This window comes from Fusarium proliferatum (assembly GCF_900067095.1).
Source record: "Fusarium proliferatum ET1 genome assembly, contig: FPRO_scaffold001, whole genome shotgun sequence".
NCBI classification, from domain to species: domain Eukaryota; kingdom Fungi; phylum Ascomycota; class Sordariomycetes; order Hypocreales; family Nectriaceae; genus Fusarium; species Fusarium proliferatum.
The window spans coordinates 2,331,357-2,357,259 of NW_022194790.1; the positions used below are offsets into that span (position 1 = coordinate 2,331,357).

General features: G+C 51.1%; 9 protein-coding genes across 9 annotated transcripts; 5 read left to right on the forward strand and 4 right to left on the reverse strand.

Annotated features, from left to right (window-relative positions):
• Positions 1-2,154: 2,154 nt before the first annotated feature.
• On the forward strand, positions 2,155-3,092 carry FPRO_01322 (uncharacterized protein; the record flags this gene model as incomplete). The annotated part of the gene is made up of 2 exons (XM_031232761.1): positions 2,155-2,405; positions 2,462-3,092. The coding sequence occupies 2 exons, from the start codon at positions 2,155-2,157 to the stop codon at positions 3,090-3,092; spliced, it is 882 nt and encodes a 293-aa protein (XP_031075151.1).
• An 881-nt stretch (positions 3,093-3,973) lies between these two features.
• FPRO_01321 (uncharacterized protein) lies at positions 3,974-4,816 on the reverse strand (the record flags this gene model as incomplete). The annotated part of the gene is made up of 1 exon (XM_031232772.1): positions 3,974-4,816. One exon carries the CDS (start codon positions 4,814-4,816, stop codon positions 3,974-3,976), a length of 843 nt encoding a protein of 280 aa, XP_031075152.1.
• Positions 4,817-6,349: 1,533 nt separating this feature from the next.
• Positions 6,350-7,624, reverse strand: FPRO_01320 (uncharacterized protein; the record flags this gene model as incomplete). Its single annotated transcript, XM_031232783.1, has 3 exons — positions 6,350-7,032; positions 7,083-7,520; positions 7,570-7,624. The coding sequence occupies 3 exons, from the start codon at positions 7,622-7,624 to the stop codon at positions 6,350-6,352; spliced, it is 1,176 nt and encodes a 391-aa protein (XP_031075153.1).
• Positions 7,625-8,553: 929 nt separating this feature from the next.
• Positions 8,554-9,508, forward strand: FPRO_01319 (uncharacterized protein; the record flags this gene model as incomplete). The annotated part of the gene is made up of 2 exons (XM_031232794.1): positions 8,554-8,793; positions 8,846-9,508. The coding sequence occupies 2 exons, from the start codon at positions 8,554-8,556 to the stop codon at positions 9,506-9,508; spliced, it is 903 nt and encodes a 300-aa protein (XP_031075154.1).
• A 391-nt stretch (positions 9,509-9,899) lies between these two features.
• On the forward strand, positions 9,900-10,797 carry FPRO_01318 (uncharacterized protein; the record flags this gene model as incomplete). Its single annotated transcript, XM_031232805.1, has 2 exons — positions 9,900-9,948; positions 10,010-10,797. 2 exons carry the CDS (start codon positions 9,900-9,902, stop codon positions 10,795-10,797), a joined length of 837 nt encoding a protein of 278 aa, XP_031075155.1.
• A 271-nt stretch (positions 10,798-11,068) lies between these two features.
• On the reverse strand, positions 11,069-12,266 carry FPRO_01317 (putative deoxyhypusine synthase; the record flags this gene model as incomplete). Its single annotated transcript, XM_031232817.1, has 3 exons — positions 11,069-11,149; positions 11,200-11,979; positions 12,054-12,266. The coding sequence occupies 3 exons, from the start codon at positions 12,264-12,266 to the stop codon at positions 11,069-11,071; spliced, it is 1,074 nt and encodes a 357-aa protein (XP_031075156.1).
• Positions 12,267-13,244: 978 nt separating this feature from the next.
• Positions 13,245-20,123, forward strand: FPRO_01316 (uncharacterized protein; the record flags this gene model as incomplete). The annotated part of the gene is made up of 3 exons (XM_031232828.1): positions 13,245-13,246; positions 13,394-17,843; positions 17,892-20,123. Coding segments are annotated over 3 exons (6,684 nt in total).
• A 459-nt stretch (positions 20,124-20,582) lies between these two features.
• On the forward strand, positions 20,583-20,980 carry FPRO_01315 (uncharacterized protein; the record flags this gene model as incomplete). The annotated part of the gene is made up of 3 exons (XM_031232839.1): positions 20,583-20,657; positions 20,708-20,770; positions 20,825-20,980. The coding sequence occupies 3 exons, from the start codon at positions 20,583-20,585 to the stop codon at positions 20,978-20,980; spliced, it is 294 nt and encodes a 97-aa protein (XP_031075158.1).
• Positions 20,981-22,025: 1,045 nt separating this feature from the next.
• Positions 22,026-25,687, reverse strand: FPRO_01314 (uncharacterized protein; the record flags this gene model as incomplete). The annotated part of the gene is made up of 11 exons (XM_031232850.1): positions 22,026-22,685; positions 22,740-22,906; positions 22,956-23,108; positions 23,157-23,553; positions 23,617-23,681; positions 23,735-24,180; positions 24,240-24,649; positions 24,734-25,278; positions 25,335-25,382; positions 25,450-25,515; positions 25,579-25,687. The coding sequence occupies 11 exons, from the start codon at positions 25,685-25,687 to the stop codon at positions 22,026-22,028; spliced, it is 3,066 nt and encodes a 1,021-aa protein (XP_031075159.1).
• Positions 25,688-25,903: the final 216 nt, after the last annotated feature.

Genomic DNA, 25,903 nt, shown 5'->3' on the forward strand with positions numbered 1-25,903 from the left:
CAAGAGTGTTGCGGTGTGCGTCGTTATACAGCAGTTCATCCGCGCAGCAAAAGATGGTGTTGAGCTGTAACCCCGGTCTCAACTATGACAGGTGCCAGATCGGTTTGGTCACTGGGGATGGCTGTCTCGACAGTGATGCTGAGGCCATAGTGGCATGAAATCGCATGGCATGGCAAACCATGTTATGGCTTCTGTCGTAACAGTGGGTTGGTTGGAAGACAGCTTGATCAAGACCGAACTCAGGATAACCTCACCTTGCAGCCCCGTATTGGGCCAGCTCATTGAGCATGACGCGCTTTGCATTGTATTGACTCAACCTGTATTTCTTTTTCTGCTTCATCCTTTCTCAGTGTCATTTTCATGTTCTCACACCAGGTCCTCCTCACCCTGGGTATCTCTTGGAAAAGATGGAGACATTGGAAGCACAGAACCAACACCCAGCGACTAATACCAACCGCATACATAGGTAGCCAGCAATGCGATGCTTCTCCAACGTTTATCCCCGGCCCGTTGATGTCCTCTGCCTTACTACCAAACGCATCGACTCCACTCACCTTACTTATTCATCTTCGTCGATACAGTAGACACGCCTTCAGATACCCCTGCCATCGCGATATTGCTGCCGACACCCCTCCCCATGCTCCTCGATGCCTGCTCCTAGACCATCCTGTTCGTTCAAGGTCGTGCTTCTTGATGGATTTGCTCGTCACGTAGGTACATTATAGGTCAGGCTTCCTGCTAAGACGCACCATGTTCACCGTTTCGTGGAGATGCAATCAGACCCTGATTTCCTCACTGCATCTTCCTCTCCCCACACCGTTACGTTGTTACTGCGTCGCCTCTTTTCGACCCGACATGCTCTTTTTGGACCTTGAGTCTAATAATATTCTCCGGGCTCAACTTTCTTTTCTTTTTCGATTCTTCCAGAGTCCACTTCTTGGCCTTATTCAGCTTGGGCTCTCATCCACCTCTAGTTCTACTGCCTGCACCTCGGTCAGGACTAACAACACAAGAATAGGAACAGGAAGAAGCAAGGCGGTCCGTAACGTGGGTCCATATCCTGCGCATAAGTAACATCTCCTGGAGGTTATACTAAGTTAGTAGGGGCCCAGCGGAAGATCTGACCGAGTTTTCTCTTACTCAAAAGTGAAAGACCCTCGAAGATCTTCCTTTTGCCTCCTACCTATTGCCATCTCATCTATTCTCTGCTCTCCCCACGGCTTTCGATAACAGCTTGTGAGATAACAAGCCTTACCTTGGCCTCATTTACCTCGATTGGCGCCCCACGACTTGCTCTGCCTCACCATATCATCCTATTTGAATCCATTGGCTGGAGAGAACCCTGGACATCACCAATCACATTGCCATCTGCCCATCAACGCCTTGGAGCCACGCTTTATGATCTGAACAACCATCACTGTTGCCTCCCGAGACAGTTCTTTCTCCTTTTGCATCTTTGTGGCAACCCGGTACCTGACAGAGCCCAACTGTGTCGATACCTAACCCAGCTGCCCACCACTACGCACCAGTCAATACGAGAAGGCCTCCATTACTACACTACAAGACTTATAGACACTAAGGGCGACATCAATACAAGTGACTTCATTCCCGGAGGTTTCAAGGAGCAAACTAATTACCTCACCTCGATCTCACGAACATAGTCCACGCACCTCTAGCCGACTCAACCATCTATCTGTACAGTGGAAAGAAACATAGGGGTTTCGTGACACCCGGTATACAACGCCCTTAAGCAGCATCAGGCTTCTCGGAGCCGCTGCAACAGACATTTCTTCACCAACACAACCAGAAAAAGTCGCCGAGCTGGCCCAACTCAAGAGCGAGTCTCCACTCTGCCTCTTGCGGGCAGAGTTACCGCCATCCATCGTGGGTGTAGAAGACCGTCTCGAGCGGGGGCGCACGCCTCGCTCATATGCTAACGGTCCATACGCGGGAAGACTGGATGGTCAGACTGTCGCGTTAGACTTTGCTGCTCTTCTGAAGGCATCTGGATCTCATGAGCCTCCTGCCTCGCCGCTTCATCAGACCCAGCCTGTTCCAGCTCCCACTTATCAACCATTCCCTCTCAAGGCGTCGCCAGCTCCACCACGGCCTGTTGCGCATGTGGCGCCACCACCGCAGGTAGCTTCGACACAGATGTCTGGAAGACGCGGCATGCACTCCCATGGTACAGATCAGCCACCCGTGAAGAAGCAGAGCAAGTGGTCACCGGAGGAAGATGCCCTTATCATCGAGCTTCGAGGGCGTAATATGAAGTGGGAGGATATCTCAAAGCGTCTGCCTGGCCGGAGTGCCATCAGCTGCCGCCTACACTACCAGAATTACCTCGAAAGACGGAGTGAATGGGATGAAGAGCGCAAGAATAAACTTGCCAGACTCTACGAAAGGTAAGGGGGCGGTATAAGCCATTGGCCTTTTAGGAAACATACTGACAGGACTTCAGGTTCAAACCAGAAATGTGGGCAAAAGTTGCAGAAGAGATGGCGGTGCCCTGGCGAGCAGCAGAGGCCATGCATTGGCAGCTTGGTGAGGCAGATATGGCTAGACGTGCCGGCGTTATCCCTTTCTCTCTAGCTGCAGTCAATGTCGAGGGAAACAACAGTCACAGGAGCTCCCCCTCACGCAGCCACATCCACTCGCAGCCCCAAGTCAGCATGCCTCGCGATCTTGGAGTACCATCACCTCGAATTGTGTACAACAGACCTCCGCCGATGCCTGCCAGCAGCCGAACTATGGTTCCCCGCCGAGAGTCGATTCCCCCGCCGCCTCCTTTGTCCATGGTTCCAGATCCTGCTGAAGCTCAGTATGTACCAGGGCCAGGTTTGGCCCCGATCCAGAACCAGCCACCACCTCGAACAGCTGGTATGCTTCCTGGGGTTGCTGAACTTACCGGAGGAGTCAGCCCCTATAGTGCACCTGCTGCAGTGCCTAACATGGGACCTATACCCGGCGTAGGTCAGGGCCCTCTGTATTCAACACTCGCCAGTTACTCGATGGAATCGGCTGGGTCCAAACGAAGAGCTTCCCCAGATGAATACTCGCACGAGGCGAACCAGCGACGCCGAATCACATAGCCTGTCCATGCCTGAGGCAGCTGTACGATATGGGCGCTTGATGAGTGACCATTGAGTCTTCCAGGACATTTGTTTTGCATCTCGTCTCATAAGGCGACAATGCGGGTTACTGAGTGTGGTAAAGAATGTACGACTTATTATGATGGTGTTAAGAGCATGGAATTGCATAACTACACGGACAGGAACAGAACAACATTTTTTTATTAACTTATGGGCAACCTATTGCCTTCGGGTCTGATTGAAGCATACCGAGGAACACAATAGCATATGGGTTTAACGACGGAACGGGATGGATTGGACGGGGTGGAATGTGGGCATGACTTAATGTAAAGAAAATCTTTGTTGGGGAAACCATTGGTGTGCTTTTTTCATCTCATTTCGGTTCTTTGAATTGTCTTTTTTATTACGTTCATGTACTACAATTTGCATTGGCCAGAGGCATCTGCATGGCAATGGATACTGGTTGTTTGAGGAGCGAGGAAAGGAAGCATCAGAAAGGGTGAGGTCAAGGATGGCCTCAGGAAACCGGAGTTGAAAGAGAGATAGTGTTGTTTTGTTGCACAGCGTTTGCATTTCCCCTATTTAGTATCCCTTTCCCATTGATAGACACATATGGAGATGTGGTAGAGAAGTTATCGGCATAGAAGAAATGTACAGTTAGCGATGTTACTTTAGTTGAGCAATTCCTTGAATATATTACCAGCCTGAAGACGGCCGAGTACTCTTCCATGGTTGGACAAGAGCGAAACATGCAGCGTAAATATCGGCGAAAGATTCCTGTCAAGGTTGGTAATCATACGCATAAGGTGTCCAGAACTTTCTTTTTCTTCGTGACGCCTATAAGATCTTGCCTTGCGCCGCAAGTTGCCGTTGATGAGGTCTCACGACGGTCGACTACATACCACCCACCAGTTATCCTTCTCATAGCCAGTCTCTACAACGATGCCCCCAGCCGCCTTGACATCCTCCTCGAGCTCACCCTCCTTGTACAGGTGGTAGTAGCGCTGGAACGTGCCTCCGGGTTCTTGACCTTTTGGCTTCCGCATCACCCACGACACCAGGCGATCCTGGTCACTGCTCGCGTCCCACCCGCGACGGCTTGACGCCTGCTCGAGAGCCCACACATAGACGAGCACACGGCCGGCTTTGGGAGTAACTAGTGCCAGTAACTCAGCAATGGCGGCTTGTCTTCTCTCGCGTGTCGACATATGGTGCACAACAGCGATGCAGATAACAAAGTCAGCGGCTCCATTGCGATAAGGAAGGGCGAAACCATCGGCGACAGCAACATCTACATCGGATACTCTAGGATCATGCTCGACACCGTCTTCCCGAGGCCGTCTCAGCTCAGTCCGGGCGAGCTGGACGAGAGCTGGACTCCGATCGGAGCCAAGCAGATGGACAGACGGGTTGACACGTAGATACTTGCCGTTGCCGCATCCCACATCGAGACCGAGACTACCAGGCGGTTGAGATAGCAAGAAGCTGGCAACCCGAGGCCAAGGCTTATGGCGGGTGGCCGAGAAGTGCGGTGCGATGGCTTCGTAGACTGCATGAACGTGGGTGGCCTCGTACGTCTCTGGCGCCTCTTCCGCTGCAGATTGTGAGAAGGACTCTGACTCTGTGGGGGCCGATGTCTGGTTGGTTTGTGCCTGAGAGCTGGGTTGCTGGAGTGGCCTGTCCTCTTGATCTCCAGCCGGCGTGGCCGATGAAGCACTTGCCATGATGAAGACGATGAAAGGTTCCGTGCAGGTTCTCTACGGGCGCCTTGTGGAGTATAATCTTCCTTGTCTCTCGGATGTATCTGAGATGACCTAGAGAGCGAGGGAGGGGGTGTGAAGTTGTTGCGTCTGAGCGTTGAGAGATGAGGTTATGATTGAGTTGGTTGGTTATGTTTCTTGTGATGCTAACTAATTTCTTCAATATCCGAGTAGTGAGTGGATGCCCTGGTCTGGGTCGTGTTGGGCTGGGCTCAACTGGGGTAATTAGTGGGTGTGGTCAGCGATTATCTACCTCAGGTACTGCACAGTAGTGTTTAGTGGAGTCAATGGATGTTTTGGGGCGGCTCCGTCCTCGTCTTGTGGCTTGAGGGAACATGTTCACCCCATTACTACCTACTTTATACAACGGTCGTCAGTCATGAATAATGGCTCATACGAATAAATGTCTCTGATGATTCAAGTAACTCTAGGTACCTGGCTTATTGATTTGCTAGGTTAGCAGTGAGACCAAACCAACCATTGCCCCGTGCGAGTATGGTATATTGGTGGCTGAGTGCCAAGTTGATGATTCTGACACTATAAAATACAATGCAGTCAGTTGGCTCAGTCAAGGATTGAAGTATTGTGATCAGGATTAAATTACATATGAAGTAAAATAAAAAAAAAACCTCTCTTATATCCCCTGTTAAATTTTGAGGCCCCTTGTCACGAACACCTCGGATCCGCCTCCAGGCCTCAAAGTCAAAGCTTCTTTTCAGGGTAAAGATACCTTGTTCCAACGGTGTCTTTATATCGCGGACCCCACAATCTCATCTCTCTCACATCACATATATCACTCGTCTTCACATCTCATCACCCCATTCACACGACGCGAATCCCCCGCCACTCGGTCATTGGGAACCAACAAGTCCGTGCCTTGCTTATGGAACACATTTCGGGCATCTTCTGCACCCCTCCGGTGTCAAGTTGGGCATACACGGCTGGGATAATCTTCGACGATTGATAATAAGCCGTTCACGCCAGGGGTTGTGAGCTGTGGGCATGGGTGCTCCCGCTCGCTTCAAAGGTACGCTGCACGTCATCATAAGCTGAGACTCGAGTCTCGAACTTGTGCTTCAGCAGAGAAGCGTGTAAATTGGTGTCTTGGCTTGGATGATCATCCTTGGATTTTCACCAGGGGCCAATGCAACATGGAGTGGAATAAATCCGCCAGGCGCCAATTGTCCTCTCTGGCTTTATTCCTTGTCATCCGGTCAAGGCAGACTCGTCAGATGTTGGTGATTGAATGGCCTTCCCCTGTCATGTCCCTTTTGACACGAACCGTTAATCTCAAGCACCCGCCTGTAGCGCCAGGATCGCTGATCTCTGACGATGCATGTAGTATGCATCTTATGCAAGTGGTGAGAGTTCACATGTCACTCGACGCATTGATGCAGGTGCGTGGTACAGTTCAATGCTGTGATTATCCCTGCATATCCTCGAACTTTTATTTCATCATAAATTCTAGTATTGTGCCCAACATTACACGTCATATCTTCATTTTTTGCCAGTATTGAGAGGACTGTTGGGGTCGAAGACATCAGTGGTGATGAGATCGGGATAGGACACGCCGCCCTGCTTGAGTGCGTTGTCCATGACCTCCATGATGACTATACTCTCTGACCAAGGCATTGAAGCACTCTCCTTTTTGCCATCCCGCAGGCAACGTGCACACTCATCCGCCTCCCAGAACATACCGTGGCCCCAGTTGTTGCGCTTAGGATCTGTAGGAATTGGGCAATTCACTACTTCCACCTTGCCATTGGCGTCCGACTTGATCACCTTGTACTCGGTTGGCCGGAACGCAGGACCAGTAACCTGTATTTCCCCCTTAGAGCCCTGGATACGGATCGCGGGGCCACCAGTGTAGAGACCATCGACGTCGGTGGCGATGCGCAGTGAGGTAGTCGCAATACCGACAGAGTTGTGCTTAGGAAACTGACAGATGATACTCGTGGACTCGTCGGCACCTGTGCGATACTTGTTGATGGAGGCTACAACCTTTGGAGCCTCCTTTTCGGTTTCGGGCTGAACATGATAGAGAGATTGGAAGACCCAGGTCAAGGAGTAGATGCCGAGATCGAGTAAAGCACCGCCTGCAAGATCAGGATTGACCATGCGGTTGGAATCGGGAAAGTCAAGATCTTGGGTATCAGTATTCTTGTTGAATGAGAGGTCGGCTATAGGAGGGTCAGCTTTATCGTATAACCTCGACAGGCATTCTTCTCACCGAATGTACGATAAACAGTACCAATGGCACCAGACTGGATCAACTCTCGAATCTTGATACTGAGAGGGAAGTATCGTGTCCAGACAGCCTCCATAAAGAAGAGGTTCTTGGACTTGGCGACCTCATACAGCTTCTTGGTCTGTGCAGCAGTAACGGTGAGTGCCTTTTCACAGAGAACATTCTTGCCAGCCTCGAGGGCCAGCATAGCATTCTGGAAGTGGTGACTGTGAGGTGTAGCAACATAGATGATGTCAACGTTTGGGTCGGCGACTAGCTCAGCGTAGGAGCCGTAGACAGCAGCGGATGAGGGGCCATCAATCTTCTTGATAAAGTCGCGCGCGCGGTCGACGGAGCTCGATGAAGCAACGGCGACAATCTCATGCTGTACATCGTTGACGTCGCGAGCGGCAGGATCTGTAAGGATATCCTTAGTGAAGCCTATGATGGGAGTTTAGTGTTTTGTTCATCGTGTTACAGAGCTGCTCACACTCAGCGATGCCACCGGTAGCCAAGATGCCCCATTTAGCAGTGTAGGGAGCCATAATTACAGCTGATAAGTGATGAAGCTGATATGCCACGTAAAGGACCAAGATGTTGGGGAAAAAAGGAGGTTAATAAGTGTTCTCGGAGTCAACAATTCAAGTGACGTTACACATCTTGATGAGCTCCGACCCCTCAGAACGATGGCGGGGCAATTGCAAGATCCAATCCAATCCAATTATATCCAAGGCGGTTTGTGGAGAGATGCATTCACTTGGCACATCCGGAGATACGGCCCGTTGTCCAACACTAGACAGGCTTTAGGAAAACCTCTAAGCAATAGGTATCTTGTAAGATCGCCGATCAATATAGCACGGCTCATTTAAATAGCATGACGTATTGGTCGTGAACATTGGCACTTAATCCTGTCCATTAATTGTGATTCCTCGACCTCGAGTCGATGTGGGGGTTAAAGACGTAACTAAATTATGAACTGACATACATGATCTAGTTATATCCGCTTAATTTCCATATCAATATATTCTCAACATTCGTCGAATACGAATCTACTGTATATTTTCTCTAACTGTGTCTGAATAACTCAGTGTCGTCTTACGGTCAACTTGAAGTTTATCGGTTTTATAAAGTTATCGGCTTCGTTAGACGGCCGCGGCCCTAGACCTCTCAACCAAAAACTGCATGACTATACGCGGGGAACCCTCGCGGTTTGTAGTCAATGATTGGCTGCCTAGTAATGTGTTGGTCGTTACATTGACGCCATAGGCCATGTACAGGTGGTTTGAGGCTCAACATGGCGTAATTAACCAAAATCGACAGCTTGACCTATCTCCAAACTCCACCTCTTCACGTTTCAAACAGCCCTCTAGCGCTGTCTCTCCCAGGCCCTGTGTTCTGCCAACACCAACAAACCAGCTGAGTAGTCATAGAGTCAACTCCGTCTTATTTTATCTTTTCAGTGGTATCTTTTAACATGGCAGCCAAACTAGCCAAAGACCTCACCCTCAAGGGCTCATCCACTGCCATGCCAAAGCTGGTCTATGGCACAGCGTGGAAAAAGGACAGATCAGCAGATCTTGTTTATTTAGCTCTCAAGCACGGCTTTCGTGGAGTCGACACGGCAGGACAACCTAAGCATTATAATGAGAAGGGCGTTGGGGAGGGTGTGCAAAAAGCTATTAGGGAGGGCCTTGTTAAACGTGAAGGACTCTTTGTAGGCTCCGTCACCATATACATCACCAAATTAGGCACTGACCTGTCCTCAGCTTCAAACAAAGTTCTCTCCTCCAGGGAACCAGGATGAAAATGCACCTTATGATTTTGATGCACCGCTTGTGGATAAGATCCATCAATCTATTCAGTCATCGTTGACTTACTTCACCATCGAAGGCGAAGAACCTTACTTTGACAGCGTGCTTTTGCATAGCCCCCTGCGAACTCTCGAGGAAACTATCACTGCGTGGAAGACGCTGGAGACATACGTGCCTCACAAGATCCGCAACCTAGGCATCTCTAACACAACACTTCCAATCCTTGAAGCACTCAACGATGCTGTCACTGTTAAACCAAGTGTTGTCCAGAACCGCTTCTACCCCGATAACAACTTTGAGGTAGATCTCAGATCCTACTGTCGAGAGCAAGGTATTGCTTTCCAGTCGTTTTGGACTTTCAGCGCCAACCCTAGGCTCGCTGCTACCAAGCCAGTTAAGATGGTTGCAGAGAAGGCTGGGATTCCTGAGGTAGCTGCGTACTATTCTCTGGTCTTGGGGCTCGAAGGCGTAACGGTTCTGGACGGGACAACGACCGAAAATCATATGAAGGATGATCTTGAAGGTATCGAGAAAGTTGCAAATTGGGCGGAGACGGACGGGATAACTGAATGGAATTTCGCCTTGAAACAGTTTAAGCAGAGTATCGGGGAAGTCTGAGGGCCTCTCTGAATACGTCTGGATCTTCAGTGGTGCTCAGGCGGTTGGTACCTACCTGCTGTTGGCGTTAGGGAAGTAGAGGCAGATCTGCAGTTTCTGCCAGTGATAGAAAATGGAAGCCGTCAACTTTACCTTTGGCACCAAACGCATTCTGATTCATTCACGTAAAGTCTACGTAAATTCTTGACCTTTACTATCACATCACTTCTCTTACTATCAATAACATAAACCTTTTTCCCCTCAACTTTCTCAAAATCAAGAGAGCATTTACATTCATCACAACTTGCCTTTCGCCGCCTCTTATGATCGCGTCAGCATTCACCGGTCGCAGCGAACATTTGACCCATCCAAGAGAACGTTGCGCCTGTGTTCCCAAACACAGCACTATATCATGAGTATTCGTCGAGACGCCGTCCAACGAGACTTCGGTCTCCGACCAGGTGAGTCTGATGCTTTTTGATGCTGCGCCTCTTGATTCCTTCCCCTAACTCTTACTTTTAGGTTCACGGGCTGTGCCTAGACCTCAGTTGTCCATCGAACCCGCCGAAGATGTTGTGACATCGCCCACCGAGATGAAATTTCCTTCTGATTTGTCTGATGATGCCCGAGAGCCGTTTGTGCAAGAGGGCACCCCCCTCACCTCAGTTAGGGACACTTGCGATGACGAGCGTGAATCAACTATCTCTCCAACAATCAATACCAAGGGTCTGCTCCCAATCCCGAAAACTCGATCCCCAGAAAGACATAGCAGTGACGATTCGCAGAGTGGCAAGGAAAGCCCTGTAAGCTCAGACACCCCTTCCCTGCCCGACCATTTCCCGCCTTGTCCTAGAGAGCGACCTACACGTCAAGAGATCGCCCTCTGGCGTGAAGGATGTATGGCTGTTCAACGTGGGGATGGGAGCGTTGATGGCTTCGACGTCGCGGACTGGCTGATGACAAGAAAGGGGGGAGTTCTCAACCCCTGGCCTGCGCTAGACGAAGGGCGGATGGCCGTCGAGAGTATGGGGCGGGAGATTATTGACCTCGATGCGATTCACCGCCAACAGGAGGAGGAAGCAGAAGTTGCCAGGCTCAAAGAAGAGCGTCGACAGAGAAACAAGCGACGATATCGACCTCGTGGTCAGATTGAGAAAGAAAAGGCCGAACGACGAGCTGCCCAAGAAGCCCAACGGGCACAAGATTTAGCTCAGAAGACATCCATTGCTTCTGATTCGGAACAGGGGCAAGATATGTCCGACACTGACGGGCCTCCAGCAAAAAAGGCTAGAGTTGACAATGAATCCTAGACATGGCCACGAAGAAACGAAGGCAGCTACCTAGGCACACGGATTTGCATTTACACTCACAAAAGGTGATCTCGGCGTTAGGGCCTTTCAAAACTAATAGCGACTAGGGGCCTGAATGTGTTCTAAACCAGTTGCTTTCGTGTCTGCTATGGAATTTTGGAGCAATACAGGTATTTTTATATTATGTCTTTGCGATGACGGATGATCACATGCTGTCCGCACCTGTAATACACTTTATTTGACATCCTTTTGCGTTCTATTCTTTTGTTTTCTATTGGTCAGACTTTCCAATATCCTTTGCAAAAGTGTTCGCCACAATAAAGGGAAAACATGCTGTTGCCTCCATGTATACCTTGTGACTGGTCAGTGGCTAGCAGGAGTAGAAGAGACTTGTTGACTTACTTTCACATTATCAGCTCCAATTTTGATTTTGCCCCATGATACAGCCTCATCTGGTCTAGCACCCGCATCACTACCATCAAATTCTTGTGCTGTGTTGATGTAAACCGCCGACTCGGCACCATTGCGCATCAAGCATGCATTGGCAATGTGGTGCTTGATGATACCACCACCCAGAATGATCATACCGGCCCGCTTGGCTCGGACAGCAATGGTGTTGATGCGTCGGATATCTTCAACCAGATCGATCTTCAGTTGCAGGGGCGCGGTTTTATAAGTATGGAAATAGAGCATGTCTCCGAGGCTTCCGTCAGTGATGGCAGGGCAGAACACTGGGACATTGTTCTTGTATGCCCAGTAATAGACGGATCGCTCATCATTGATCTCCTTACCTAGACGATGAATTACCTTTGATGGCGTCCAGTTGATCTCTTCCTCAGTGCCTTTACTAGCCTCCTGCTCCTCAAGCATCTTATCGAGAATGGGGACGACCCAGTCTTCGAAGGCGCAGTAGTTCGCATTAGGAACAACGAGGTTTCCAATGCGGTTGAGACCCTTGCGGCGGAGTTCGGCTCCAGGGGTACTGAAGGAACCGACATATGTGTCACCAAGGCACTTGATAAAATCCTCTTCGATGCCACCGGCTGTGGTGACGATACATGACACGTGGTTATGCTCGACAAGCCAACGGAGGACACCACGAAGGCCTGATGAGATGAGGTTGGAAGTATATCCCAAGAAAATTGTGGTCTTGTCCCCCGTCTCTGGGTCTTTCCATGCACGCTGTCATACGTTAGCCAAGGTGGTGTACCTTTCTCATTGAAACTCTAGTATAGGGTTTCTGAATTGAAACGCACCATATCATTGATGATCCTCACAGCCTCACACATAGAAGACGCCTGGAAGCCCATGTGACGCATGCCCTCGAAGAGATTCTCCGCCGTGATAGGGCCTTTGAACTTGTTGAAGTCCAACTCCTCGACCTTCTGAGCGTCAGCAGGCATCTCCTCTGACATGACCAGGACGGCCTCTGTGGCCGCCGAGGGCGGAGCATCGGAGTTGGAAGTCATCGGAGTTGATTTCGCGCCCAAGACGTTGGTGTAAGTGGTGAGGCGTAGGTTTCGAGTCGTAAGTGTGTAGGTAAAATGGTGTGGACAGTGCAGAATTTAATGGCCAATCGAAAACTCAGCAAATGTTGAGCACAACGCCAGGAAGAGTAAAAGAATGGAACGAGTTTCCCCAATGAAGATGTATTATCAGATTTGTTTTTCTCATTAAAGATTCTTACGTATTCTATGACTCGATAATAACGTTTTGACTCTGACCTTATCTTCCTGATTTCCATCTTCCGTGAGAAAATCACGGCTCCGGGCTCCACATTGAAAAAAGACGGCGGGGTCCATCGGGGCTTCAAAAAGTGGGCGTGCATGTATCCCTCCGACTGGCAGATCTATTTGTGGTCTAGCGTCTTACGGCAATTCTGAGTCAAGGCCCCTGGACTGAATTCGCTGAGGAGCCCTTCCATCCACCACTAAGCGCCACGCGACAGTGTGTCCATTCCAATTTGCAGGATGGGGTCGCTTAAGCTTAGGCCCTTAGGATCCAAATGCACGCCTGAGGCTTGACTTCGATCCTCAAACCTTCAACCTGCATCCAACCATACCCTCTATCGCAAAAGGTACTGTCGCCTTTGCATATCGACCCTCATTTCAACGCGATTCACTTGTCTCGGACACGGTGCTCGCATATAATAACGCTAATAAGTTCTACGTCTGTTTTGACTTTCTTATTTGATACCCCATTCATTCGACGGGTTAAGGGTGTTTTTTGGTAACCGAGACGCGACGTCAGCGATCTGGATACGACTCGGCGACACAAGGCCTGCGAAAGTTTTGTAAACCTCGACGAGTCGATTTCTTCAGTGTTAAACTTACGGGGCTTTACGTGGCGCACGTTATTCGGAGCCATAATTTTGACTTCTGCATAACTGGGTGTATGGGCTGCCTATAAATCACCACTTCCTTGGGGCATCCTGTGGCCTTTAAGAAATGTACGAACAATCGCCCAATCCCACAATCCCACAATCTTCCATTCTAGTCATGCGGCGAAGGAGAGATTCTAAATATCACCGCACGAATCGGTCCCTACGCCGTTCGCCCCTTGCTGGATCGTCTTCATGCTGACTTAATCCATCTAGGGCCTCAAGATACTCACGCTATGAACGGTCCAGATCACCCCGTGACCGCTCGCCTGACCGATTTGACCGAACTCCGCAGTACAATGATGGAGATAGACGCCGACCGTCTGACGCCCGAGCAGGTAATGGCGGCTTTCAGCCAGGACGGGACTTTGGTGACCCATTACGACGCGAACCACCTCGCGGACCGAAAGCCTTGATCGATGCGCCCAGTGGCCCTCGCGGCGGAGGATTTGGAGGAGAGTTCCGTGGTGGCCGTGGACGAGGGCGCGGTCGTGGATGGTCTTCGAGAGATGACAGTCGAGATCGAGGTCGAGATAGGGACATCGACTTCCGTGACCGGTACCATGATGATCGAAGCCGTGAGCGCGACCGGGATCGCGAGCGCGATAGAGACTGGCGTGAGCCAAGAGATTTCAGATCACGACGCTCACCTATCGGCCGTGCAAGGTCACCAACAAGAGATTTCCGAGACCGCGATGGCCCTTTGGGAGTAGATGCCGATAGATCTCGACGCGGTTCAAGAGACGGAGGTCCTCCCTCAGCTGGATCATCTTCCTCCGATCCCCAGTTCGGCATGGCACCCTACCCTCGCGGCGGGGGCTTCCACCGAGGACGAGGTCGTGGGAGAGGTGACTGGTCTTCGGAGCGAGGCCGCGGCAGAGGGCCTTATATGGATGATAGAGGTGATCGCTACCCACGCAGTCGGTCTCAGGAGGGCCGATGGGCAAGAGACCGCGATGAAAGGGACCGGATGGACCGGATGGATCGCTATGCTGACCCAGATACCCGACGAGACATTCGAGACGATCGCGACCCCCGCGACCGCGAACTGTTCCGAAACAAATTAGAGGCTCGTGCTAATGCCGGACACGACTCGGGGCTTTCCAGCAAAGAGGTATCGCCACCTCCTGCCGCACCTTCTGCATCTGCTTTCGGACCCGTTCCTAATCGAGGACTGAGTATTGGAGAGGGTTATGTTTCAGCCAGCGCTGCAACAAAAATCCCCCCGACAGCCCCCCGCGCTTTCAATGATCGGCCCCCGTCAGCCGGACACGACCCAACAATGCCGTCTGTCGGTCTCGGGAAAGGCATGATGCATGATGGCCCCTCGATTCCAGTTGGCCCGAGAGCCCAGCAGCCGCCGCCACCAAGGCCTTCTAGCAAGCAGTGGATCAATCCCAATCTAAAGAAGGGGCCTGACTCTCCCAAGTTGATGAGGTCACCAAGCTTTGTGCAACAACGACCGCCTTTACGACGCGGCAGCTCCCAGTATGATCATTATCACGACGATGAAAGGCGACCACGTAGTAGCGATGCGAAGTCGGAACCGCATTACGATAATCGTGCGCGAACTAATTATAGCGCGGAACCTGGAGAAATCACCGTCAAGTCCGAACGGGAGTCTCAATCTGCAAGGGCATCGATGGATAGAGACACACGACCTACTAATGCTTCCAGGCGGGATTCTTACCGATCCGGCCCTTCACCTACCATGGAGAACATGCCCAGATTTGGCCAGGAGTCAGAAATTCGCGTAAGGGACCCAAGAGAAGCTCCGAAGGAAGTGCCTCGAAGAAAGCGCTCGCAACCAATAATCAGAGCGGTCAGGTTCGAAGTTCCCCCGAAACCAGCACCTGTGGAACAGAACTCCGAATCTGACGACGATGATGATATGGCCGACTATTTCGATATGGAGATTGGGAAGACTGAGGCTGAATTAAGCAAACTGGAAAAACCAAAGTTACCAACTCAAGTCATGGCCCGGTTTGCAGCTCTGTCTCACGGCTCAATGGTCAAGATAATCGGGGAAGGGGAGGGACTACTGAAAATGGTGAAAAAGCTACCAGGGGCAGTGAATAAGCGCGTCATTGAAAAGATACATGACCCGCCACCTATCGAGCAGGCAAAGGAAGATGTGGAAATGGCCGACGCGGTTGACAGCATGGACAAAATTGATTCCGAACCACCAAAACAACCGCATCAGGAAGTACAGGTCGAGCTGGATCGTGAGCTTGAGTCTATTCAAGTCAAGGGTTCTGAGGAGCCTGTTGAAGCTGCCCCCGCTCCAGAATCCGCGGCACAAGTTGGTCAGGAGACTACCGAAAGACCCATCGAACATGCTGCGAAGGCAGCTGGCGAGAAGATTGATGACAGTCCCCACGAAGAGGCTGCACCGAGTCTTGACAAGACGCCCGATCAAAGTCATATCGAGAAATCTGACGAACAACGTATCGAGAACCCCGTCGAGGAGTCTCTCGGAAAGCCTACTGATGAAGCAGAAGAGAACCATACAGAGAAACCTGTGCAAAAGGCTGAGAACGAGGATACCGAGATGTCCGTTGCACCCGAACTTGAACCAAAGTTAGTGGCTATGGATATCGACGAGCCTCTTACTGAGACTGATCGAGTCGCACCCGATAGTCCGCCGCCTCCTTCCAACAATAAAGCCATGGATGTGCCTTCCATAGCAAGTGAGACTGCGCCTATAGAGTCGCTTGAACCTCAGAAGACGGAACGAACACTTCTGGGGGCGTCCGAGGATTCTCGCAAGGAGAAATCTGACAAGGACAAGCCAACTGACATAACTGCAGAGGTGAATGGTGTGCAGCCTACACAAAAGCTGGTGGAAAATCCAACCGGAGCCCTTCCTGAGCCTGCTCCGGCAAACCCAAATGATGCTGTTTCGGAGAAACCTGCAGAACCTTTTACTGAGCCCCGCTCCGAGAATCTAACAGGAAATGCTGAAGCTCTTGGACATAGACAGGTCGCAATTGAAGGTGCTCCTGTTTCTGTGGTGTGCCCGAATGTGGTTTTGCAAACGACGGAAACGGCATCAAAGCCACCTAGTACACCGTCACAGGTCGACGACGACGAGACTGAGTCTGAAGACGATTCTTTTATGAACCTCGATACCGTTCGACAGTACATGACCACGCCTCCAATCGATAGTCTACCAGACTACAGCTGCATGGCTTGGGATAAGGATAGTGCTTTCTTAAAGACCCTCGACTCCAGCATTGCATTGGACGAGTTCGTGGTCGAACACCTCGACAAGATGCATTTGGAGAAGTCAGCTGAACAGGACCACGACAGGAGGATTTATAAGGACAACTACGAACGGTACCTAGATTTCACCATGTCGAATGATCCAGCGGCTGTGAAGAGTCGTGGAAAGTTTTCAGTGTCGACAGGCATTGAAATTACAGGTACCGTAACGCCTGAGCCAAAGCATGAAGGAAGTGGTCGTGGACGCCGTTTCGCAACCGAAAGAGACTTGGAACGAGTTTTGCAAGCATCAATGCGCGAGGACGAGGAGAGGAAAGAGCGCGAACTTAGAATGCAGCAGGAGAAGTATCGCACTGATAAGGAAGCCATCATTCCGAACATGATTTGGAACCAGGAAGAGAAGGACAACACCAAATACCTCGATAAGAGTGGATTCACGCCTGTTGATCGGTTGGTAACAGCATGGCGGGTTTTGCCTCCAGTTAATAACTTCACTGAGGAAGAAGCCGGCTTGTTTGAGAAGAGATACTTGGAAGCACCTAAGCAATGGGGTCGGGTTGCTGAAGCGATTCCGCATCGTGATTTCGGTTCTTGCATTCAGTATTACTACATGAACAAGAAGGACCTTAATCTGAAGGAGAAACTCAAGAAGCAGCCTAAGAGGCGCAGAAAGGGCAAAGCGAAGCAACGATCTAGTGCATTGGTGTCGGAACTTGGCAACGGAGACGGAGAAACCGAAGAGAACCACGACACAGGAGAAAATGGCGAGAGGCGACGACCACGACGAGCGGCCGCGCCTACATGGGGTTTCGAACAGCCCCCAGTTGACACAGAGAACTCGACACCTAATGCGACACCCGGTAGACGTGGCGGGTCCGCGAAGGTCGACCATCCCGAGAAGGTGGATGGAAGAAAGAGGCGAAGAGGCCCAAAGGAAAAGGAGCCCAAGACAGCCAAGGCGAACCAAACGTTGGCCGCAGCCCCTGGGCCTGGCAAGGGACGATCGAGGTCAAACTCCAGAGCGCTCAATACCGATGGTCCTTCAACTCCACTTCCAGCCGCCGAATCCCATCGTCTCCCAGGTCAGTTCGAGCAGCACCCTGCTGGTATGCAGCTCCCTTTCTCCGTTCAGCAGCAGCAGCAGCAGCAGCAGCAGCAGCAGCCACAACAACCTATCCAAACCTTCGAACGACAGCAGTCAGTTGCTCCATCCTCCATCTCCGAAGTCATGGCAGCACCTTCACTTCGGCCTGACCCACCGCCTCAGCCTGCAATGGCTACATTCAACCTAGCCCATCCGCCATCAGAGCGCAAGGCGCCTACTCAGGCATCGAGCTATTGGAGCGTGTCTGAATCTAACGACTTCCCGCTCCTCCTGCGCTCGTTCGGCTCGGATTGGACAGGGATCGCAGCCCATATGGGCTCTAAAACCGCAGTCATGGTAAGTTCTGACTCTTTCACGTAGGTCCACTACTAATGCGCTTGATAGGTGAAAAATTACTTCGTCCGTCAAAAGGATCAGGGCAAGGCCGAGTGGGAGGTGCTTGTCCAGGAAGCTGACAGGAAGAGAGCTATAGGCGACAAGTTGCCCGATCCTCCACAGCCATCAACAGGAGGGCGAGGGCGGAGATATGACAGTTCAGCCGCAGCTTCTCGGCCGTTGGCTGTTGCCCCAGGTATCGATCTGCACGGAGAGACGCCGCAGCCCAAGATGGAGCCGTCAGTCCAACCCCCTCGTGGTCAACCTTTTGGCATGTATGGCAGCCCCATCGCCCAAGCGCCTATTACGCAGCAACCGCTTGTCCAACCCCAACAGCAACCCATGCCTACTGGACAACATTCAACCACCCAGCCAGTAACTCAGACTATGTCCCCAGGTCCAAGGCCTTTGAGGGCACCTGTACGGCAATTCGGATTTCCTGACGGCGAGCGCGAGCGAGAGCGTGACCGTGACCGTGAGCAAAGTGTCCGGGTACCTCTTCCGCAGAAGGCTTCCTCAAGACCTCCTGGTTCGGAACCACGGGAGCAGCGGCCTCTGGCTGCCGCGCAGCCTCTACAGCCAGCCCGGAGCGAAGCTATGATCGAACACAATGCTCAGATGGAACGTCAAAAGATGGAAATACAGCGGCTCGAACAGGAGCAGCTTGAATTGGCTCGACAGTCGGAAAGACGGGTCAAGCAGGAGCCTGAAGTGACCCCACAGCCGCATCGCTACGAACCGTTTGGGCATCGTCAACAAGGAAGTCTCGGGGGCCAGCCGCTGGCAAGGCCACCGCAAGAGCCTGGGCGACCTCCATCTTATGCTCCTCCTATGCAGCAACAAGCCCCTGTGCAGCCGGTACGAAACCTAATGGGCGAGCAAACCCCTGTTCGGTCACCTCAGATGAACACTCCATCCAGCCGCCCCATGTCTGCTCTCCAGCATAGACCGTCATCTGGTTCAGTGCACGAACAATATGGCTCGGTAACACCCCAAGCTGGTACTCCAGTTCAACCACCGGCAGCGGCGCCACGTCCAGCAGAGCCTCGTAAGGGAGGTCTCAACATCATGTCACTGCTTAATGACGATCCCCCTCCACAACCCAAACGTGTCAGTGATGTGACTAGCACTCCTACCAGGCCATCACCCACTCCTCCACCCCCGGCCATGGGCCGTACGCTCCCAGGCCCAGCACCGCCTTCTCAGATGCGACGGGGCGAGGCAGAGTCATACTCTCCTTACGGTCGAGGAACCCCAGTAATGCCATCCCTCAAGCCAACATATGCGGATTCCCCTCAGCCTCAGCACATGGGCAGTTCGAGGGCATCCATCGGGGTCTCCCTAGAAGCAGCAGCAGAAAGGGACTACTACAGGCAGAATCCTTACCAGCCCAGCAGCCACAGCCGAACGAACTCACCACAAAGTGGCCACCGATATGCTCCTCCTGGACCTCCTGGACCCCCGGGACCTCCCCAGTACCAGAACCAGGGGTATCCGACTTCATACGCTGCGACAGGTCAACCAGCCCATGCCGGATCGCCAGGAGGGCAATACGCGCTCCACCCATCGGCCTCTCGGGCACGAGAAGTACCCCAGGGTGGCCGCGAGGCTTCATGGCCGCCGCCTCAACAACCTCCTTCCAGCATGCAGCAGCCGCCTGGGTGGGCATCTCAACAGCCACCAAATGCTCAACCCCCACCGCAGCAGCAGCAGCAGCAGCAGCAGCAGCAACAGCCATGGCCTACGCAACATCCCTCATCCAAGCCTCAAACCCCAGCGCCATCCTGGGCAACTTCACAACCATCTTCACAGCCTCCGCCTCAGCAAGCTCACCATATGTCCATGAGAGACGATGGGCGTAATTCTTACTTTGCCAGTGGGCCTGGCATGCCGCCGCAGCAGCATCATATGCAAGGACGCTACCCACCCACAGTGTCGCGTGGCCCAGAGTCAGTGCCACCTCCGCAGCCATACTCACGTTATGCTTCTACACCTGGCCCTGGCCCTGGCCCGCCTCGAGAGATTCCCGGCCGCAGCTACACGCCCATCAGTAGCTACGACCCACGCGGGCCACCCCAGCCTCCGCCGGGAGCATCGGTTTATCCCGGGCATGATCCAAGAGATCCACGAGGAGATCCACGAGTTGATCCAAGGGGGGATCCAAGAGACCCAAGAGACATGATGAGGGGAGGACTGAGACCACATGAGTACGAAAGGCTTCCAGATCAATACAGGAGGTAGATCAACATGCGGATGACTTATATTCATATATTGGAAGTTAGACAGGGTTCGTATTCTAGGAGTACTATGAATGAGTTTGGCGCAACTGAGGCGATAGGCTATGCAGCATGAGCGGTCTGAATTCTCTGTAAATTATATACCTACACTGTGATTGGTTTTATGAATTGGACAAGCGAAGTTGATAATGCAAGCAAACCTGTTATTACCCGTGGTGCTGATTTGTCACTTTGATGTTTCGCTAAAGTGTGTCGTGAGAGGCTCAAGAGCTTCATGAGCCGAACCCCACTAATGAGAGTAAATACCCACTGTAACGTAGGTACTCAACTAAAGTAAACAACCCCGCCAAAACTTCCTCACGCTGGGGGTAACGCGTTGAAACCAACGACAACCTTCCACAGCCTTGAAAGCAAACACAGAAATACATGCGTTATGGCCTCCCACTCGAGGTCAGCATCCGCGATGGGCGGTCAGGAGAAGACGTACTTTGAGCAGCAGCGCGAGGCTCTGATAGGCGAGATTGCAATGGCACGTCATGTCTCCCCATAGGTAGTCAATAGCGTTTATGCTAACATTATGCTGTCCAGAGTTTTGAGCACGTCTTGGCCAACATCAACAAGTTAAACCGATCTCTCGAGGCAGTCACCGCTGTATGAACAACAGTCTCTTTCGAGAGGACCAAGCTAATAGAGATGGGTGCACAGGTCGGCAACGAATTCTCCTCGGTCGAGGCACTATGGTCGCAGTTCGAGAACGTCATGGACAAAGATGGCAAGGCTGAAGGCGAGACAGAACAGGCTGATCAGACGGAGCATCATGAAGAAGAAGGTGATACTACAGTGAAACACGAGGGGGCGTAATGGGGGTTTGGAAGGCTGTATATGATACCCTGCGGATAACGAATTAATGACCAAGTAATACAAGACCTCAAGGCAAATTATCACCAAGGATCGTTCGTGATGGTATAACTGACCATAGCGATTTCATACATCAAGAAATATTAGAACACGTCACCTCTATCAGGAGTAATATTTTCAACGAATCAATCTTGACTGTCTGATCTTAATCTGTCTGGTTCTTGTATCTACCCTTCACCAAGACATCCCCTCAAACCCAGAGTCTAACAATCTGTACCAGAACCGACTAAACAATCTTGATCCGGCTTCTTCAGCTCAGGGCGGCAATCATTGACCAATAGCCAGACAGGTCCAAAAAAAAGAAATCAACAAATCAAACAAGCAATCCTCATCTTCGTTCTCACATCCGTATTCGTCGGTATCCAGTAGGACTCTTCTGAGTTGTTTTGAGGCGCTCAATACCCTCATACCTCAACATGGTAGACGGAAGAAACAAAGGTTCATACGATAGTAATTGGTAGGTGTTGTCTCAACTCTTTGCAAGTGGATGGATTGTTTGGTCCATATCGTCATAGGCCAGTCTCGTAGACGAACATCGCAAAGGGTAAAGCAAGTATAAAAGCAAACAAAAGGCAAAGCCAATAGCGCGCGCTCATCGCTACGTCAAGTCGTGTTTGGGCGTATCCCATCATGGGTATCATGGTATGTATCATCATGATAGTTAGCCTTGCACTTGATGGCAAAGGCAATAGGTAAAAGGGGAAGATAGCTAGGTATCTGTGGGCGCTATATAGCTGCACCAAGTGGTTTATGTAGAGTTGTTAAATGTTGGTTCCCGACATAGAACCAGCTGTCGACATATCGTGTGATCTTTGTAGGTGTTGTGGTAGGGTGAGCAAGTAGTTTTAAGATTTCCGTCAGCTAAACAGGGGACATTCCTGTCAGATAAGCTTTGCAGCTCTCTCTGTGGTATATGTCTTTTTTTTTTTTCTTCAACTTTTTCTTCTTTTTTCATGCCTCGTCGTCTCACATTTCTGTTGATGAGAGATCAAAAGAACTCGTTGGTTGGATCAACGGTCTTGTCGACATGGTTACCGGCGATTTCTTGATAATCGCGACCATAGCGAGCAGCCGCCTCGGATTCGGGGCTCTCAATATCGACAGGCTCGAAGCCCTCATACTTGCGGTACGTGATTTGCTCTTCCTGCTGCGTTTCTCGGATGAGCTCGACCGCATGTTGCAGGTTGTCAGTGGGCTCATGGCCACATTCTTGGGCACAATGGAGGATTTGCCCCCTCATCCTCTCGTAATCCCCGTCCAAGTACTCGCACATGTGAAAAGCGGCGGTCGCCTCGCGATTGATTTTGACCGCAAGGCGCCGGCCCTCGATGATATGTCTCTCTACAGATCGGTAGATCCTGAGACGTCGGCGACGAGCGGCCTCCTCGTTCTCTTGCTCTTGTTCCCTAAGGCTCTGCTGCTGGTTGTGCTTGTGTACGGAGGCTACTACATCTGCTCGATCCCATTCAGCAAAGATGATTTCGTTTCGGGACATAGACGGCTGCATTTGAGCGATATATTTTTTCTTTGCCAGGGAATCTATGTGAATAGATTCCTTGATTCGATCGCATTCGTTGAAAATCGTTTGTGGCTTACAACCCTGAATAACGGGCGCTTCAGGGTGCGCGAGAGCAGTCTCAACCTCAGCCTAGAGTTTATGTTAGCACCAAAGGCTGAAAGACGGAGAGGGAGATATGCTTACTCGGCTTGGCTTGTAACCCATGGCAGACAGATCTCCGTCGCTCCCTGCAGTTGAAGTAGCTTGTTCGTACAGCTGCTCTGCTTTGTCGTCACGAAGCATCCCGCCGATCGAGGTCAACTCGGCAATTCCATCTCGCCAAGTGACCACAGCTTTAGGATCACGAGCCGCTATGCAACTTAGTAAGTATATAAGATAGAGAAGCATGTGTCAACTTACCAATCAATCTTTCGGGGCTCTCACTCCGGACGTTCTCAAGGGTTGTGAAAAACCCGCCGAGTCTCTCTATCTTGAGCTCCTTGATCAAAGCCTCCGTGGCTGGCTGTCCCGGAGTAAAGTCCTCGGGGATTTCTTCCTCCCACTCCTCATATCCTTGTACGTCGGATACCATGTCATCAGTGGCGGCGTAATACTAGTCACCGTCCACTGAATCCTGGTAGTAGAGTCCCTCAGGCACAAATCTGTCCAAGCTTCTTGCTCTTGTCAGGATCAACTCGGTTTGGTCGCTGGCATCGTCTTTCTGCTCGGCATTTGGTTCTGGGGTCTTCAGCCCCTCGCATCCAAGGTTTGTGTCCTGATCCTCGATACTCGGGATTACCTTGGAGTTGTATGTCGCAGCGATCGAAGATTCGTTGGAGGCGATCCTGTTGGGCGGCAGCTCAAGGTCTTCCGTCATTTCTCTTAGTAGTCGCTGTTCGCCCAGCTCTCTGGGCTCGTCTACGGCGATCGATTTCGTTTCATCCATATTTGGTCCAAGCAGCCCGATGCTACGAATTCGATCAACAACTGCAAGGGAGCTTCGGTGCCGGGCATATGCCTACAATTGACGGTCAGAAGTCTGATTTCGGTTATGTTCTAGCCAATACCACAGCAAACTTACTTCTTCAACAGTCTCGACCTCCGTAGGGTCACCTCCGTGCTGCCATGTCCGGGGTGGATGGACATCTAGGAGTTGTTAGCCTGTACGAGAAAAATGCTCGCCTTGTGTGGAAACTTGCCATTGGTTGTATCGCGCTCGACTGTTTCTCGCGGAACTTGATTCTGTTCAGCGTCACCCTGAGCATCTTGGCTCATGGTTCGGTCAGATCGAGTCTTAATTTCTACAATCTGTGCCTGCTTGTTCTCCATGTGAACTCCCACAGCAACCAGAGGGTCTTGGTTAGTGGACTCGTCGTGCACTTGTTGGTTGTGGTTCTGGTTATCAGAATATGAGACTGGGGTCATTGCAGGCCGAGGGGGGAGATTTTGATCCATCGAAACATCAAACTTTGACGGATATGAATGGAGGCTTAGAGTCATTGGGGACACCGGGGACACCGGGGCCCCGCGAGTCATTTCCTGCGTCGTAGTGTTGAGGTCGCCAGAGAACTCTCGAATAAGCTGGCCCATTTCGTTTTCCCCAGCTGGGAGCTTCCAATCAAGGCCCTTGAATGTTCTGTCTTGTCTGTGAGACTGTTGTCAGTGTTCCCGATCACATTGAATACATCTGCAGAGAATACTTACTCGACAATTTGATTGGCAAGTTGCCCGTCACTCTGGCCGAGAATCTGCGAGGAGGATTGGGAATGACCCATGTTAGAAGACTCAGACTTGGCCTTTCCAACCAGCAATGTCCTCCATCGAGGAGATAGTCGGCCCTTGTGCTTCAGTTTTCCGTTCCCATCACCCTTGAATTTTGCGTCTTCATCAGACTTGTCGCTACCCATCAGCATACTCAAGACAGATCTCAATGAGAACTTTGACGACGATTTACTCGTGAGGTGGTTGTTGTTGTTGTTGTTTGTGTGTCCCTGCCCAGGGTTCTCGTTCTGTAGACCATTGTCCTCCTGTCGAGCAGTGTTTTCCTGGTGAGCAGTACTTTCATGGTGAGCAGTCTCCTGGTGAGCATTCATTTCCGGTCCAACATCCTTTTCCTATTCAGTGATGAAGGTCCGTAGATCAATGCGCCGCAGCTCAGTCTCCTCTATTTGTCGACTAATGTCTTGCTGTAGATCAACAAAGTATTCTCTTTGAGATTTAAGAAGCTCGTAACGTGCCATTGAGGCTCCATAGCCATCTGATGTGTTGTCCCTTTCGTCTTGAGAAGGACATTCGTCTTCAGAGATACTCGAGTTCCCACTGCTGAGATGCGTGGATGGGTTGGAAGTACAATTTCGTCCGCCGATCGCGATGCTCTCACGGTTGGTGGCGGCATCAAGGGGGTTCCCTTCAGAGCTGCCCTGAAGGTTAGCTTGTTGGATTATAGTTGTGCATGTTGTCATAACAGACACGCCGTCGCCGTTAGTTTGATGAGTAGCAGAGTACTGAGGGCTCTTGCCGACGGGCTTTCGTGATGAAGTGTTGACAGATACGATATTGGCTTGTGTCTCGCTACTTTCACCGACTTCAGTGATAGGATCAAGCTGATGTGGGACGTGAATGTCACTCGGAGCGGACTTTGCTCGCTTGTGAAGCTTGTTTCCTGACTTTGTATCGAATAGTTTTGCCCAGGATAGTTTGTTGTTCTTTCGTTCTGGGCCGCTTTCATTTGCGTCGCGTAGTTCTAGAAGAGCAAAGGTTAGTTGAGCAAAAAGGTAAACAAAGTATTCAGTTCCATACCATCGACTCCTGCCTCGGACCGTTTCTTCTCATTCGCAGAGAATACATCTTGAAATGCCAGTTAGCATATGATTTAGTATATTCCTGGTGTCCTTTGGCACCAATTGAAACTCACTTCTCAGCTCAGCTTTACTCTTCTTGACAAAATCACGGAATTTGACTTCTTGAGGTGAAGAAGCTCCTACTATAATATCAGCATTATGCTCTCAACATGGCAGAAGACAGCATATTTGTATCGACTCACTGGTAGAAGTACGGACATAGATGCCGTCGTCATATCGGTGCCTAGCTGGGAAACCCGCGATCCATTTGCTGCTCCCAAGAGCAGCAGGGTAGGATGCAGAGCCCTGCATCGTGAAAGATGTTTCGGGGAAATGAAGTGAAGATGATGACAACAAGGATGGTAGGTTGAAGAGACTTGGTCACTGTAGTGAGACGAAGTCTTGATGTTAGGATGTTGAGATGATGTCACGTTGTTGAGTGAAGGTGAAGAAGTTGAGTGTGATGGAGAGAAGAGAAGGAAGAAAACAGACGGAGGGGGAACAGAAGATATATGAGATGGGGCTGGA